At 47.2% G+C, this 17,988-nt stretch overlaps 1 protein-coding gene across 1 annotated transcript in view; it reads left to right on the top strand.

Moving 5' to 3' along the window:
* Window positions 1-17,988, top strand: part of ALK (ALK receptor tyrosine kinase) — a 690,142-nt gene that overhangs the window by 627,063 nt on the left and 45,091 nt on the right. The window contains exon 12 of the mRNA XM_066266820.1: window positions 9,165-9,327. Coding sequence (XP_066122917.1) covers window positions 9,165-9,327 — 163 coding nt within the window. The remainder of the gene's footprint in view (window positions 1-9,164; window positions 9,328-17,988) is intronic.

The following is a 17,988-nucleotide window of genomic DNA, read 5'->3' as shown; positions in this document are numbered from 1 at the left end:
ATGCCAGATCACAGCAAGATAAGTAGGTCCTCAAAGAATCCTAGAAACCAAAGTTCCAGCTGTGCAACTTCAGGAGAATCAAGTACCCTGGACCTCAGTTGTCCCCTCGTCCATATAGAAGGGATAATAATTACCTGCCACAGTCTTTCTCAGAGCTGGCTATTGGAGTGAGCAAATGAGATCATTTCTAACAGGCCTTGAAAAGTACAAAAGAATATATTAATATCAAATGTTCTGTAATATTGTTATTAGCATTGTTATTAAAATGAACCAACTCACCCATCCTTCCTATATTGCCTTCTATAGGTTCTCATTATACTCACGTTCCTCCTCCTTCCCAGCCTATGAGCTGTGCACTCCAGTTAATGCATGTGTGTATGTTCTGGGTATATTTTTTCTCAATAATGATTGCAAAAGTTTCAAGCAAATTCCATTTTCTAGCCCTTTAAACCTTGCCATGTTTAAAAAAAAGTGGGGGATAAGTATTTTGCATTTTGAATTCTCTCTTGTTCTATCAGTTCTCCCAATCCAACGGATCATCAATTTGCAATTAAAACCTTCAAACTCCACTTGGGGGAAATAAATGACTTGTGTGAGTGCTAGAAGATTGTCCAAGAAGACCCACTCATCGATATAAATTGAAAGAGGGTTTTAGTCTCTTAAATTTATCAAGATTTTGGTCGTAACGGGGACTCCAGAACTTTGTCCAGGAGATTTTTCAAACAAATCCCAGCTGATTGGATCTGGGAGGGCTGATTTGGTTTTTATAGTGAATATTGAGAGTTACGTATAATAGTGTGAGAGCAAGTTTTTTTCATTTAATTATTGTTTATTGAGTAACTGCCACTATGGCTGCATTGCAGGCAGGAATAAGGGAGAAGTATCTCTTCCCTTCTTCTCTCTCACCCTCTAGTCTTATATACTTGGTCTTCTCTTCTTGGTCCACCATTTGCTTCTACTTGCTCCACCCACTACTTGTCCTTCTGTCCTCGATTATTTGCATTCCCCTCTTTTTCATGTGTCCCTGCTCTCCAGTTTATGTTAGAGGGTCCAGGACCTGGACCCAGGAGCCAGGACATTTGTTCTTCCTAGCTCCAAATCACCAGACCACGTGGGCTGCCTGCACCTCCACCTGCCCATCTGCCAGAAGTGTGACAGTTGCAAAGGCCTTGTAAGGATTTCCTCCCTCATGACTTAGAACCAAACAATAAGCGAGAACGACTAAGAATGAAGCAGAGAGGGGGGCTGGCTGGCCTTCCACACTGCTGCCTCTCTCTCAGGAGCCAGTGGACCTTACAACAAGAAGCAGCAATCCTGCTAATCTAACCCCGGTGGCCAAGCATCAGCCCAAGGCTTTCTCTCCCCTGTCTGGGGACGAGAGCAGATAAGGGAAGAAATCAATGACACTTTCCGCCCAAGTGGAGAAAAGCTTGGATTTGAACCACCCCCACTCCCCATATAAGCCTCCAAACCAAATTTATTATGTGTAACCAGCAGATGCGTGAGCCCACAGCTCCCATGTCAATATCAAATACTTTATTAACACAACTCTGGCCTGGGGCCAACTTGGAGATAACCAAATTAGCCCCAAGCCGTCCCTTAACTTAATTTTTACAGTTCTACTTTCAGGAGAGTGTTTTTTCCTGTGACCTTTCTCTTCTGTCATATGTTACTGACTCTCCCTCGGGGAGCAGAGGGTGACTGAGAACACGGCACAGCAGCGGTCACAGGAGCCATTAAAACCCCCCTCAGATTGCCAGGTGTCATTGCTATTTAGGGTAATTCAGTTCTGGAAGCGCTTTTATCTCAGCATCCCTGACTCGTTGCCCTGTTGATGGGGAGCTGACTCCCTAGGAGGCTCCTCTCCCTGTAACGATGTCTGCCTCCCGGCAGAAGGGGACTCGGCCTCTGGTCTTTGTTCCTGGGAGCCCTCAGCATTGTCGGGCATCCTGGCTAGGGGTCCAGTGTGAGAGCAAAGGAGACAAAGACGTAAACGTGAAAAAGCAATCGCGTGTGTGGACACAGCTAGTTCAAAAGATAGGGCTGCCGTTACAATTACTGATGTTACCGCCTGCCAACGTCTCATCAGAAAAACAAAAACCAAGATAGAAATGACCAGAAAGCCTTGGACAAATGAATGAGGCATATATGTTGTTGCGTGCACGCGAGCACATGCATATGCTCACAAACAAATTCCATCTGAGAAACAAACGAGAGCATCCTGGGAGACTCCTCAACTGAAAATGGCGGTGCTGAACAAGCAAGGCGCGTGTCCCGGGCCCCGGGTTTGCTCTGTAATCGCAGCCATGTGTTTACTGTTTCTACATGGCTGCCTGTCTTACGAGAAAAAATTAGTTGTTCTTCCTCCTTTCCTATCTGCTGCCCTAGCATGGTTTTACCTGTGTCCTGACATGGAGGTGCTGCGTAAATGCGCTGATATAACATGATATAACAGCAGGTTCTAGGCCATGGTCACTGGAGATGTCAACGAGGTGAAATCTGAAAAACCTTGCAGTCCCAGGAATAGAAATGCAGGTTGGGACTGCCCAGATAGATGGCATTAAGGGTTAATCATAGCAAATGACCTCAAGTGATTCCTACACTAAGGTTTTATCAAGGATTCTGGGACAATGCAGTGACGGCAGGGACAGCATAGTGCTTTTTATCTCTCTGAATCCTTACATCAACACAAAGCAACCACATGTCAAAACTGAAAGCCCATGGAGAGATGCAGCAAAAGGTTTTATAAGATGTGCCCCTCCAACCTCAAAGTACAAGTGGGCGAGGACAAAGCACAACCATAAGACCTGCACAGCGTCAACCCTCGAACAAGGGGAAAATGAGCAGCAGGGCCCTACCATGCTGAGGACAGGAGAAACCCAGAATGGTTGCTGGGGATGGCAGAAAGCCAGTCTGAGAACAGCGTCTGAAATTGGGAGAGGCTTTGCCCAGCTCAGTGGCATGTGAGTGCCAGGGGCCCGTGGTAAGATCAGAAGGAACCAGAGCAGTCTGGCCACCAAGCCTCCTTTCCAGGAAAGAGCCCACACTAAGAAGAAATGTCTGGGACTGAAATCAATACTGAGTAAAATAGGGATAATAGAGACTAAAAAAAAGAGGGTTTCCAGACAAAAGTGGGGGAAAGAAACAGAGCCAGAAGCCTAAAAAGGCAAACTGCTGTGTTTTTAAACACTATCTATTTAAAAGAAGAAGTAAAATAGAGGAATCTCTGTGAAGTTAGAAAATTTCCTGAATTATAAAAGTTCTAGAAAATGAATTTTATATAAAAATGTGTAACAGATAAGTTTTTAAGATCAAATCACATACAAAATTATAATAAGAATGTTAAAAGAGCACAGAGGACAGAGTAACACCTGTATAGAAAAATGAAAGCATACCAAAAGACAAGCCCACAGAAGAGAGCAAAATTACAACCTTCTATTTCAAAATGAGCTAACTGACAGTACAACAATGATACCGGACATAAAAAAACAATGTGTCAGCATTATAAAGGATGGGGAAATAGGTGGTAGAATTCAGAAAAGAATGTAAACTAAAAGGAAAAAATAATTCAGAGATTAAAACTAAATTGCAAGAAACACAATAGTTAATAGAAAGTAAACACAACAGAAATAGAAGGTAAAAAGAGAAAAAAAAATTTTAATAAAAAAGATGACATATGTTAAAGCCAAGCAAAGAAGATCCAACATATAGATAACAGGAGTGCCTGAAGACAAAAAACAGAGGTGGAGAAAAACAAAAAGCTAAAGCTGTACTTCAAGAAAAATGTTCTTACTGAAATTACTTATTAAAAGATTGCTCCATGTATCTGAGAATATTGACACAGAAGGAGCAATACCAAGGAATATTCTAATAAAATCACCAAACCTTCAAAGAAAAAAAAAATACTTTAGGCACCTAAGAAAAAAAAGCAAGTGATTTATTAGAGAATAAAATCTAGATTATCATCAGGTTTTTACAATAATACTTTATGCCAGAAGAAGATAGAGTAGCACATGGCACAAGCGTAAAAAATATTATCAACATCCAAGAACTCAAAAAATATTACTCCCGTGTGTACTTCCTAAAGAATCTACTTGAAAACAAGCTTCAGACAACCAAAATGACTACAGATATATCAGCATGACCGATGTGAGGATCAAACCCATGGTACTTACAGAAGGAAGACTGAGGGCTAAAGAGGAAAAAGACCACATGTAAAGCAATATGCCCAAAGAGTAGAGGTAGAATACAACTTCAAGGAGTTACAGGAGAATAGAGAGCACATACATATGTATTTTTTAAAATTTAACAGATTTCTGTTTTTATATTGATGATGGTATTATTGTACTAGTATTGTTACTCTGATACGATTGTGTGTATAATGAAGGATAAAGTAAATGAGTAATTATAGAATATCTTAATTCTATTAGAATATTCCCAAGAACCAAGATTCTCAGTGTAGAAAAAGAAATACAGATTAATATAGAAGAGGTTAAATTTAAAACTCTGTAGCCCTGAGTTTGAATTAGAAGTATCCATGAGAGCTCATGAAGAGGTATCTTGTCATATACACATGTGTCAGTTTCATAGATGTGTATGTTTATACTGATACACAAGTACATATATATGCACATATATATTTTCTAAGAAGCCTGCGAACAATAAGGGTCTATAGGCTTCAGATTGTGCAATTAAAATATATTGCTCACAAAAACTAGGCTTTATTTCAAAATGAATATGAAGCGATAAAATATCCCTGATTTTTGTGAGCAGCGTACCTTTTTCCAAAGGAACAAAAGCTTTGGAGAAAATGGCTGAATCCAGATCTAGAGGAGGTACATTTTTATCATCCCAGATATCAAGGAAGCAAAAGAACTCAGGAGACTTACCCCTGACCAAAAATGTGACAACATGAGCTTCTAAAGGGTAACGGCCCTGGCCGGTTGGCTCAGCGGTAGAGCGTCGGCCTGGCATGCGGGGGACCAGGGTTCGATTCCCAGCCAGGGCACATAGGAGAAGCACCCATTTGCTTCTCCACCCCCACCCCCTCCTTCCTCTCTGTCTCTCTCTTCCCCTCCCGCAGCCAAGGCTCCATTGGAGCAAAGATGGCCTGGGCGCTGAGGATGGCTCCTTGGCCTCTGCCCCAGGCGCTAGAGTGGCTCTGGTCGCGGCAGAGCGATGCCCCGGAGGGGCAGAGCATCGCCCCCTGGTGGGCAGAGCGTCGCCCCCTGGTGGGCGTGCCGGGTGGATCCCAGTCCGGCGTATGCGGGAGTCTGTCTGACTGTCTCTCCCCGTTTCCAGCTTCAGAAAAATACAAAAAATAATAATAATAATAATAATAAATAAAGGATAACGGATTAATTAGAACTCAAAAATATGTTTAAATTCAAAGATTGATATATATAAACAACTAATTGGTCAACTTTAGAGAAGGATAGAAAGCCAATTCATTATCTTGAAAACTATAAACAAGGAGAAAGAATTGAGTATTTATCCTGTCTCTCTTATATGGGTAACCAAATAGTAAATGAGAAAGAAGCATCCCTCCACTAATAAATAAATGTTTTAATAAATAAGAAAAAAGATGTAGTTTGAGTATCATTATTTTGCAACTCCCAATAAGCAAATGAGCCTATGCATTAAGCTTCAACAACTGCTACCATCCAAAGAAAAGTAGTGATCAGATACATAGAAGGGGGCACTGCCCATTGTTTAAGGAGTTGAGACAGAAGGTAGAAATGTTTTAAACTCACAATGGCTACACTATGTACATTATTTCATTTTGCCCTAATAGGGAGAAAAATTATTAATTTTCATTATGTATTCAAAAAGGATTAATTTTTCCAGTTTACAGTAAAGAATGGCATTGTCTACATTATGGATGGTGAATGTTTATATTTACTTGGATTTCCATCACAATTTTATATAATGGGATCTGTGATGGCCATCAAAATGGTTCGATAGTGGCCTGGCCAGTTGGCTCAGCAGTAGAATGTTGGCCCAGTGTGTGGAGGTCCTGGGTTCAATTCCCGGCCAGGGCACACAGGAGAAGCACCCATTTGCTTCTCCACCCCTCCCCCTTTCCTTTCTCTCTATCTCTCTCTTCCCCTCCTACAGCCAAGGCTCCACTGGAGCAAAGTTGACCCGGGCTCTGAGGATGACTCCATGGCCTCCAACTCAGGCAGTAGAATGGCTCTGGTTACAGCAGAGCAACGCCCCAGCTGGGCAGAGCATCGCCCCCTGGTGGGCATGCCGAGTGGATCCCTGTTGGGCTCATGCAGGAGTCTGTCTGACTGCCTTCCTGCTTGTAACTTTGGAAAAATACAAAAACAAAAACAAAACAAAAAAAATGCTTCGATAGGCCACAGGTCCCATGAAGTTCAGCTCAGTCAACAAATGGGGTAAATTTCCATTCCAAGGAGCAGAATCAAAATTATACAAAAGGTCCGCATGAGCCATTGAGTGCTCTTCTGTGGCACAACCACCTAGGCCTTGGACATGAGGCAGATCCTTATTATTGTGATTAATTGTGATAGATGAGAACTTATTTTCCTTTGTATCACACTTTTATTCCTTTGCATTCAGTTAAGCAGATGAGACAGCTCAGCAGCAGTAATAAAATCAGTACAATCACTATCTAGCCTATTATTATTACTTTCTTTAGCATTGTGCTGCATATTACTAATTGATTCGTTTCTTCTTAGAGGATTCTACAATATACTTAAAGTAAAACCCAGTGCTTAATGGATTCTTCTTTACTCAAATGTCTATCACCAATCAGTATTTTGATGTTTGTGGGTAAAAATTTGAAATATATATATATATACTTACACACACACACACACACACACACACACACATAGACAATATATATAATATAAATATACAGATATTCAGATATATAAATACATATATATAATCACACTTGTCTGATCAAATGAAATACATATTTATATATAAATTTTAAATATATATTAAATATATACTTTTTTTATTTCTAGGACTGAAGTAACTAAATGAGCCACCAGCCTCCATCCAGATCGGTGAGGCTGAGGCTGAGGCTGCCCCTGAACCCTGGGTGTTTGCTATAGGCTCCGACTGGGCCTGTAGAATAGTCTTGGAAGAGCAAGAGATCATGGGAGGAGTAGATTTTTCAACCTGTCTATTTGAGCTCTTCTTTTTCTCCCCACCCCCACCCCCATCCTCAGCCTCAACTCACTAAGTTTACACTCCCAGGTGCTGCTGGCGAGGGGTCCGTCCACATTCACAGACACTCCCCTGGCCACACTTCCCATCGTCAGCAACAGCCCAGCCTTGGGTGTAGGCATTGCCACAACTCACAGTTTTAGAGTTCTGAACTTCGCAGTGACCTTTCATATCCCTTGCTTCCTGTAATCTTAATGCCAATCCAGCCCCTTTTACAGATGAAGGAATTCGATCCAGGTCCTATGGTCAGTAAGTGATGAGGCTGCCCCCAAACCCAGGTGGAATTCTTGTCCTTCCACTTCACCCCCCCCCCAGTGGCACAGCCCATGCACAGGACCTGGGCAGGAGGGCACGTCTGCTAAATGCCTTCATTCAAGAGTTAGAATTTTGAATTAGCAGGTTACCCCTTTATAATACAAATGAATAAGAAAATTAACATGCAGCCCTTCTTGTCCTTGGAACAACGGTTTCAGAAACCAAATAGAAATCGACGTCTTAATTTGAAGAAAAAAAAAAAAAGATGGAAAAGCTTTAAAAGGTGTTGAGCACTCAGCTTTGAGTAGCTGTATACATAGGACCCCCCACTAGAACTTGGGTCTTCTGAATTTGGACCAGGGCAGTGTCACTAAAGTCAACCACAGCTGGCCAGGTTAACAAGACTGCCCAGTATAATCTCAGCCGCTTGCTTATAACTAGTAGCTTATATTAACCTTTCATTTTTGCTTTTTGCATCATTAAATTATTTGAAAGTTTTCCAAAACATTTCACTTTAACATTTTAGTGAACAAAGTTGTCTATGCCCAAATTAATCTTTCCATGATTTCCTCTATATAGGTAGAATTCAGCTTAACCTCTTTAAAGAGAAGTGATTTCTTCAATCCAATAATGAGCCTTTTATATTTGAAGTAAAAGCCATTTATCAAGAACACAGTTTTTAAAAGTTTTTATGGGTTATAAAAAAGTTAGAATTCCGGCCAACATGAACTCTGACAACTCCCCAAGATACAGCTTACAGGGCTCAGCGATAGAAAGTTTGAAAGGCAATGACCCGGTGGCAGAGGCTGGGGTGTGCTAAGTGTTCAGAAGCACCCTGGAAGGTCATCTAGGGCCGCAGGCCGCTCTAGCTGAGGGCAGAGCCCCAGGCAGAAATAAGGGGCTTGGAAAAGAGCACACACAGACTGTGACCTGCTTCCCCGTTTTCTACACTGTTTTATCGAGAGCCCAAAAGCTGATTTCATTGCATTTCTATGCCCAAATAGTTATTAACAAGGAGGCTGAGCCCTTTTGAGGCCTGACAAATAGGCAGACGCCAGCCAGGGGTGCAAGTGTGCCTAAGCCCACCACTGTCCTGGGTCCCTGGGCCAGCGGGGGGTTGTGGAGCTGACTCTGTCTAGTTTACTCTCGTGATCTTCTCCAAGCTAAGAGGCTCCTATGTGAAAATGCCAAATCTGTGGGAATGAGTCAGGCGCAGGCACAGTGGCACAGGTTAAATGCCTGCTGTTTGCCCGGCACTGCGCTGAACTTGACGAGAACCCAGGAGAGGACCCAGCCACAGCCGGTGCCTGTCTCACCCGAAAGGGATCTCCTCTCCCTCCTCTGCCTCTGACAGCATTTTTCTTGTGGCCTCTGCTGTAGTAGGTTGCATCCTTTTTGGTCTCCCTTAGTAGGCTGTGAGCTTCTTAGTTCCAGGGACCAAGGCTGCTCCATCTGTGTGTCCCCCGCCCCCGCATCGTTCATCTGACCCAGGGCCTGGCACATAGTCGACCCTCAGCAGTCTCCAGGTTGAATGGCTGAGGCTGAGCGGTGTCTCTTGCCCCAATCAGGCACCCTCCCTTCCGCCCCTGGAATGAATGGAGCCATGGAGCCGACAGCTCGGAGGCAGCCCAGGCTGCCCACAGAGGAGGGCGACCCGGCCAAGCCAGTGACTGTCTTTGACTGTCTTTCCTCTTGTGCCGCAGTTCACTGGCTGTTCACCACCTGCGGGGCCAGCGGGCCCCTCGGCCCCACGCAGGCCCAGTGCAACAACGCCTACCGGAACACCAACCTGAGCGTGGTGGTGGGGAGCGAGGGCCCACTGAAAGGCATCCAGACCTGGAAGGTGCCAGCCACCGACACCTACAGGTGCGTACGGGGAGGGGGAAGCCGAAGAGCAGACTCACCATCCTGAAGGGACCGCGGTCCTGCCTCGGGGCTCTGGGTGCGTGTCTGTGGGGTACCTGGGAGGCACGGAGGTTCGGAGGCCTCAGACTTGGGCCCATAGTTGGGTGTAAAGACTGCAGATGGGGGGATTTGAGATAAGGGAGTATGGCAGCACAGGAAGATATGCCCTCTACTCCCCAAGGAGCCCACAGACAGTGAAGACGATATCCATGTGTGAGCTAGCTTTAGAACATTGTTGATCTTTATTAATAACAACCATCATTATAATGGGCTATTCTGTAAATATTCCTTGGTGCTATTCCGATGAGGCAGTGCAGGTAAAAACGTTTGGGGAACAAAAGTATGATGCACGTGAAAGATGATGTTATTGTCTTTGAGCTTTCTTTTCTGGGACTTCACTTCTCGAGTAAAGGGGCTGTGCTCGGTATCTTGTCCAGTGTCCAACCCTAAGGTCACAGTATCCACCTGAGCAAGGCCAGGCTGGAGGGCCAGGCTAGTGGTCCGCTGGGCCACTTTGTGGTCATGACACTAGATAGTAGAGCATAGACCAGTGGTTCTCATCACCGGTGGGTATCGGAATGACTAGAGGGCTGATCAAAACAAATTGCTGTACCTCCTCCCGAACTGTCTGACTTTGTAGGTTTGAAGTGAGGTCTGAGAATAAGAGTTTCCAAGTTCCCAGTGATGCTGGGGCAGCCCCTGAGAACCACTGAGTGAGGTCAGGTTCCTGACTGTGGTCCTCACACAGCTCTGTGACATGGGCAAGGACGGTGCTGCAGTCCTCATTTTACAAGTAAGGACACTGAGGCTCAGAGAGGAGCCTGCCACTGTTCAGAAACCACCTCCAGCCCCAGAACCTCTGAGGCACAGCCTCACTGTGTCCTTCTGCCACACGGCCAGGCTGTTTGAACAGGAAGCGCCGTAAATCTGTCCCTGTCAGTGCGATTGCCCCCACCCTGGCCGAATGCAGTGGGAAGTTAGCCCTCCTTCCTGTCCTGCGGCCCCCAATGCCCAGCATGTCCTCAGCCCCTGGGAAGGAAGGAGGTGTCTCAAGTTGCCCTGTTTTCTGTGGCAGTCCCACTCCTGGAACCTTAGTGTAGAAGCATTTCAGGGAGAGCCCTAAGTACTTTTTAAATAACACTCTAGGCAGGAACACAATTAACAAGGTTCAGCTGCGATCAGATTAGCTGTTCTAGGTCCCACACATGCCCAGCAAGTGGCCAAAGACACAGGCCGCCACTGACCACCACTCCGGACTGGCTGGGCCTCCTGCTCCTGCCCACTGGATTTCCGTGGGCCGTTGCTGTCCCAGATCAGGAGAGAATCCTGGGAGAAGGGGGTGAATACTTGTAGAGGATCCGCTGGGTATTCTTCCTTTCAGTGATGAGGCAGTGTTACTCCTGACATTCCCCTGTTTCCAAGTGAGGAGACTGGGGCCAGAGAGGCTTTGCAGCAGACCCGAGGCCACACGATCAGAGACAGCATTGCCAGGGACACATTGATCCCACAGACAGTAGTTTCTGACTTTTCTGCTTCTGGAAACTTTTCTGACTTCCTCCGATGGACCCCATGTTTTGAAAGATTTTGCCTGCCAAACTGCACTAGTAAATAATTAATTTATTTCCCTTTGTTGTTAATTACAATTACAACTGTGTCTAAGTCTAGCCAGATCCCTGATCTGTATGCTACCCTGAGTTGGTGTAAGCCCAGCCCAAATCGGAGAGTGTTTCCATTCCTCTCTGCAGAATAGTGAGACTAGCTGGCAGCCCCCGGCACTGCCTGGTGAACGCTGATTGGAAGCACACACGAGGGGCCATTTTTCTGTTGAAGCAGGACACTATGAAGAATCCAGATTGGTAAACCCCATTTTGATCACTGGACTCTGTTGAACGGGCCTGAGATAGCACCATATCAAAATGGAACCAAAAAGCACTGGGTTGGAGTTATTGTTGTTGAAGTTTTGTTTCTTAGCCAATTAAAGGCTGTAGCAGATGCAGTCATGCTTCTGTTTCCGGGGGGAATTGGTTCCAGGACTCCCTTTGGATACCCAAGCCCAAGGATGCTCAAATCCCTTATATGAAATGTCCTAATGTTTGCATATAAATTATACACATCCTCCTGAATAATTTAAGTCATCTCTAGATTACTTACAATACCTAATATAATGAAAATGCTTGTAAATAGTTGTTATATTGTTTAGGGAATAACTACCAAAAAAATGTCTGTACATCGTCAATACAGAGGCAGCCATTTGTACTATACCACTCACAAAATTAGGGGGTATTTCAAAATGAATATGAAGCAGTAAAATATCCCCTAGTTTTTGTGAGCAGTATACACAGTGCACGTCATCAGCAAGGTAACATTTTTTTCAGATGTTTTCGATCCATGGTTGGTTGAATTCACATATGTGGAAACCACTAATACAGAGGGTCAACTTTTTCTGACCTTCACTTTATCCTTGATTTTGGATAAGGCTCTGGGTTTGGATGTTTATGTCTATTGGCCACTTTATTCAAATAAGGAAAAGTTTAATGATCTGCTTTTTAGACCACATCAAAGTGTCCCCAAGTCAGAATATCCATGTTAAGGAGTCAGGTGCCCTTTTTCTGGACGACGGTTTTTTCATATTGACTAATTTTTATTTAGTGAGTGCAGTTCATCTGGTGAAAGAAACATAGGACACATCAGAGAACATGAGAAAAAGGTTCTTGGAAACAAAAAGGTTGGAAGCATTCTTTGTGGAATCTACTCCTGGAAGTGTGGGCACTCGACTAGTGCTGTCTGGCTGCCGCCAGAGGTCTGACACTGTTATTGCCTCAGCTGACGTCTCTTCTTACTGGTCAAAGAGGTGAAGGAAGGGAAACTAATCTTTATCAAACACCCTCTATATGCAGAAGTGAGGCCATCACTGCTAGGGCTCTCTCGGGGATGCATACAGGTGAAAGCACCCCCACTCTTAACTGATCATTTCCCTGGGCCCTTCGCCCACCCTCCAGCTTTGCCCACTGCCACGCACCACAGAGAGAGAGACCCAGAAAGAGGGAGAGGAAGGCGCGGTGGGGGAGATTGGTGGGGCCATCGGGGGCAGCGCCCAAATCCCCACCCCTCCCACCCTCCTCTTCCTGCCCTGGGCACCCCGTTCCCCTGGATTTGCCACTTCCTCCATCAAAACTGTACAGGTGATGCAGTCAGCTCCCTCCAGGTGCATGTGTCCTGGTGTGCAGACCTGCTTTGCAAATCTCAGTGGGCCATATTAAGCACCTATTAGGACACTGTGCCTGACACTAATTATATAAAGGCGAATAAGATGCACCCCCTGCCCAAGGGGAGCCCCATCCATGGGGGTGGTGAGCGTAGCATGTCAGTGTAAGGCAGGAAGTGCAGGGTGGAGGCTTGGCGAAGCACGGCAGTCAGGGGCTGGGGCGGAGGCCTGAGTGCACGAGGGGCTTCCACAAGGAGAGAGAAACCTGAATTTAGTCTCAGAGGTGATGAGTTGTCTCCAAAGAAGGGGGGGGTGGCTTCCTGGTGGACAGAGTGCCAGGGGCAAAGCCAGGCCTGCCAGCTAAGGCCACCAGGCCCTGGGGCAGGAACGTCACCTGGCAAGTGCCTTTAGCTCCCTCTGGTGACAGCATGAGGTGTCACTGAGAGAAACAAGCCTGGAGGCAGGGAGAGCAGATGGAAGGCTGAGGGTCACCCAGGCAGGAGTTAGAAGGGGCTGCATCCGGGCAGGGAAATGTGGGTGGAGAGGGGACACGGGGCCAGGAAGTGTTGGCGAGGAGGATTCGGAGGACTGGGGGGCGGGGGATGACATCCAGGCTTGGGGCTGAGGACGCCAAGACAATGAATGACTGCTACCGTCTCAGGGAGCCTGATTAGGAAGGGCAGGCACGGATAAAGGTAATGGCAAGAAGAACACATAATTAAAGAACACTTCTGGGTCTCAGTTCTGAGTGTGCTTCATGAGGGTTGGGGCTGAAGTGACACAACGAGCATCCCTTACGGCTATGTGCTGAGGTGGGCGAGATCCTCAGCCTCACCGTATAATGGAGACAGCGCCAACAGAGCCCCGCTTCGAAGGTCCTGGGGATTCAGTGTGATCCTGTGCGTGACATCCCCACACAGAGGGGGATGCCATCTCTCTCTCTTCCTGCAGCCTGTCTTTCCTCCTTTCTCTCTTCCTTCCTTCCTATCCCTCCAAGGCTTAGCCCCCTTCCCAGCCCTTAGTCCTCCCCCCACTTCGTGCATGCACACACACATACACCTGCACACACGAGTGCACACACATACACACATAGCCTGTAAAAGCATTTGTCAAGCACAGCCCACAGCTTCTGATGGCAGTTCCCTCATGGTCCAGTTGTTCCTCAGACATAATGTACAGGAGGCCCCAGATCCCGGCTGCAGCTGTCAACCCTGCCAGCTGACCCTGGCCACAGATGTTTCTGCTGGTCTCCATCACTGACACACATTTCCTCCCCTGGCTCCAGGGACCAGCAAGTACAGCAGGAGACACCATCATGTCAGCCAATCCACAAACAGCCATGAAACTCCTACTGTGCGCAAGGCACTGAGTAGGTGCTGCGGGACTTAGAGAGAGGACTGAGACTCGGGAGCATTGCAGTCTTTGCCAAGACCACAGGGCAGAAGTTAAAAAACAGTCCATAATACCAGTAAAGTTCTAGAAATTATAGAAGAGAGCCACCATGATGATTGACTGTCAGAGTAAGTGTGCAGCTAGTCATCGCCATGAGGAACACAGAGCAGAGAAAATCGGGAGAGAGCAATTGTGCAAAGATTGATGGGCTGCAGGCAGAATGGAGTTTGGGTCTAATTTCCGCCACATGCATCATGTGACCTTGAAAGTGTACCTTTCCCTGTTTACAGCGGCCCCATCCATAGGACGGGTTGTAGAGAGGGGTCACTGAAATCTCATCCAGCTCTGATATTCCCAGGCCCTGAGGGCTGCCCTGGTCAGGCAGGTTGTAGGGAAGACATGCACCCTTCCCCATGGGTGCAATCTGGACTAGAACTTGGGCAGCAAGGAGAAGGTGTCTTGACACCTGGCCCTTCCCTGCTGCCCCCCGGGGTGTCTTCTGATGGCTCAAATGACCTCTCTGGATAATCTGACTGTATGTCGGAACAGGACTTTCCCCGTGGCCCAGCTCTGACACTCTCCCACGCCTTCTGTGCTCTCGCACTTACCCTGTAGGCTAGGATAGGCAGGGCGGCTCTCACTGTCCTGATTTCACAGAGGAAACTGAGACTCAGAGGAAGGAGAGCCACTTGGCCAGGCTCCCGCTGGGAATTAGAGGCAGAGCCCAGCATGGAATGCAGGAAAGACAGGAGGTGCTCCGTGCTTCTCCAAGAGGGTCTGCTCACTGCTTCCCCTGCGCCCCACCCCCAGTGTCCCCACGGGCGGGGTCCCTGCAGCCACGAAGCCTGGGGCTGCACGCCAGCTGTGCTCTCATTTCAGGACCCAGCAGGCAGCCGCTTTGATTTGCTGCTAATTCTTTATCTAAAAAAGATTCACAACTCAATTACAGCAGGTAACAATGGCTCACAGTCAATAATACAAAACGCAAACCCAATAAACATTCATTTTGACCAGGGGCCATGGACTTAGATGAGGGAAAACAAAACAAAACAAAACAAAAATACAGCATCAGCTTGTTGAGAACAGTATCTCGTAATTTCCAGTAAATTGGAATGACTGCAAGTCATATTCCCCACTTGAGTGGCAGGTAAATTAATTTGTCATTTGTCAACCATCAAAAATAAATTGTTTACAAGGGATGGGGAGAAAGCCTCAGAGATTCCACTGGGGTTATGACAAGTTAGTGTGACACTTTTCATAGGGTTTGGGGCCGGCAGAAGTGCCACAGCTGGCCTGCATCCCAGCTCTCTACAGAGGAGGGGCCTGGTGAAATGAACAGCCTTGACCTCTGACCCCCTTGGCCACACCCTGCTCTACTGTTGCTCTCTAGAAATCAGGGGCTCATTCACTCTTCCTCCCAGAAGTCACCCCTGGAGAGGAGTAAACAAGCTTTGCCATAGGGAAACATCAGACAGAAGCTACTATTTGTCCCTCACTGGCTACCCTCCAGGCACTGAATTAGGCCCCTTGCAGACATTATCTCATTTAATTCTCACAACAATCCTTCGGAGTAGATATTTCATATTATCTCTCTTATAGTAATGAGGAAACTGGAGCTTAGAAAGGGTAAGTAAGCAACCTACCCAAGGGCACACAGCTAGTGAGTAGCACTGGCAGAGTCAGGGCCAGGAGAGGTCAGCAAGGTGCCTTGGACACTGAATTTAAGGAGGCATTGGCTCTCAGGGCCACTTGAGTGCAGGGTCAGCACTGGGAGCTGGGTGCCTCTCACCTCACCTCGGGTCTGGCCCTGAGTCACTGAGCTGGGATTGGCATTCGGGTCTGTCTGCGTCCCAGCCCATGTTTTTCTCACCACGACGCATCCTGTGCCAGAGATCAGCCTTCTCATAGCAGCTAGGAGCGGCCAAGGAAAGAAGCTCAGTGGTGGGGTTGCAGCCGTCAGCAGGCTGACGACAGGGCCACCACTTCCCAGGACCCCTGCAGTTAGTTAGCACAGACAGGCAGTTGTCTGTTGCCCATGACTTTGAGCAAGTCCATAATCCAGGTTAAAATGCGAGGCTGACGCCATCACACAAGAAAGTAGAATCTGGCTGTTGACACCTGGTCATCAAGCTCTCTGCCTGCTGTGGGATCTATCAAGCTGCCCACAGCCAAAGTCCCACCCTGTACTTGCCATCGGCTTGCAGTCTTTTCAAATACACGTACTTACCCCCACAAGGGCCAGGGTCCTTGTTTTCATTTCTCTCCTTGGGAGGGAAAGCTGAGGCTCAGAGAGGTTAACCAAGCTGCCCAAGTCACACAGCCAGCAGAGCAGAGCTCCGGCCACTTTCCATCCCACCACATTGACAAGAACTCGGATGTGATCTAGACAAGGCTGGCATTTGGACTTGGTTGGGGGTGAGAGAAATAAGAAAGATGACTAGGGGGGGGAGTGTCAGGAACAAACAAATTAAAAAATATAACAATTTGGCTAAATTTAAACATGTGAAAGAGTTCAGAATGATTTATAATATATGTAGATCGATGCAAATAACTATGCAAATGTGCATAAAATTATGAGAAGGGTACAGCTTACCTGAGCCATAAGCAGGAGCGGGCAGGACAAGGACTCCTTCTCAAGCAGCAGTTTCCTGAGCGCCCCTTCAGGTTGAAATGACTTCCTTGTGCAGCCTGGCAGACCCCAGGACAGAGCAGGCTGTCCATGCTGCTGTCTCTGAAGTCTACAGAGAGGGTCTCTGGAACCCACACCCCCACAGCGCTGCCCGCTGACCCGGGCTTCCCTTCTCTGTGCTAGAATTTTCAGCTTTCCTCTGCCTAATAAGCCTTTCTTTTTTTTCTTTCTGCTTTTTAATTGCCTTTATCACTTTCTCCATTTCTAATGGGTCAAGAGCAAGGTTTTGGCTGAGAGTCTGAGTGAATTAGGATGAGCCGGCGGCTGCTCCCACCATCCTCAGCGTGCATCCACTGAAGGCTCTGTGAGGGGAAACGTGGGAGTATGGACCAGGGACCAGGGTCTGCCAGAGGCCCCAGATTGGTTACTTAATCCCTCTGAGACTGTTTCCTCACGTGTCAAGTGCAATGACTAACAGCTGCTGTTTATGGCTTATGGGGGGGGGGGCACAAGCGTTCATGTGCAGCACAGTGTAGGATGCTCAGGCCTGGGCTCCTCCCACCCTGGGCCCCTCCCACCTCCTCACCCTCTGCATCCCTACAGCCCCTGACTCCCTGCGGCAGCCACCTGCTGCAGGCACACCCCCCCCAAGCTTTCCTCCCTCTTCACTTCCTTTCACATGAGCCTGACTCCTACCCTCCCCCTCTTTCTGCTTGTCTGAGAGCCCGGCCTATCTATCACCTCCACCGTGAAGCCAACTTCAAACCTCCACCCCACACACCCCACAACCATCCGAGATCTCCATGCCTGTCACGGTCTCTGTCTCCCTTCTGGGCCCTGAGCACCTCATGGCCCTAATTTTGTGCAGAGAGTTCCCACTTTCTCTGAGTTTTCACCCATTATCTTCTTTTGATGTTGAACTCCCACTACCCTATGAGTTTGGAAAGTAAGATACGATTCTTACTTGACTAGGAAAGAAGTTGGGATTCTAAGAGGACGTACAGCTAGGAAATGGCCCACTCTAATCATGGCCCTTCCATGTCACCTCCCCAGGATGGCTACCCTGATGGTGCGATCTCTCTCTCTCTCTTTTTTTTTCTAAAGTGAGAAGCAGGGAGGCAGAGAGACAGACTCCCGCATGCACCTGACCAGGATCCACCTGGCATGCCCACCAGGGGGCGATGCTCTGCCCATCTGGGGCGTTTCTCTGTTGCAACTGGAGCCATTCTAGCACCTGAGGCAGAGGCCATGGAGCTGTCCTCAGTGCCCAGGCCAACTTTGCTCCAATGGAGCCTTGGCTACGGGAGGGGAAGAGAGAGATAGAGAGAAAGAAGAGGGGGAAGGGTGGAGAAGCAGTTGGGCACTTCTCCTGTGTGCCCTGACCAGGAATCAAACC

This window comes from Saccopteryx bilineata, chromosome 3 (assembly GCF_036850765.1).
Source record: "Saccopteryx bilineata isolate mSacBil1 chromosome 3, mSacBil1_pri_phased_curated, whole genome shotgun sequence".
NCBI classification, from domain to species: domain Eukaryota; kingdom Metazoa; phylum Chordata; class Mammalia; order Chiroptera; family Emballonuridae; genus Saccopteryx; species Saccopteryx bilineata.
The sequence above is the reverse complement of the archived record's forward strand: the minus strand, read 5'-3'. Positions and strand labels throughout refer to the sequence as shown.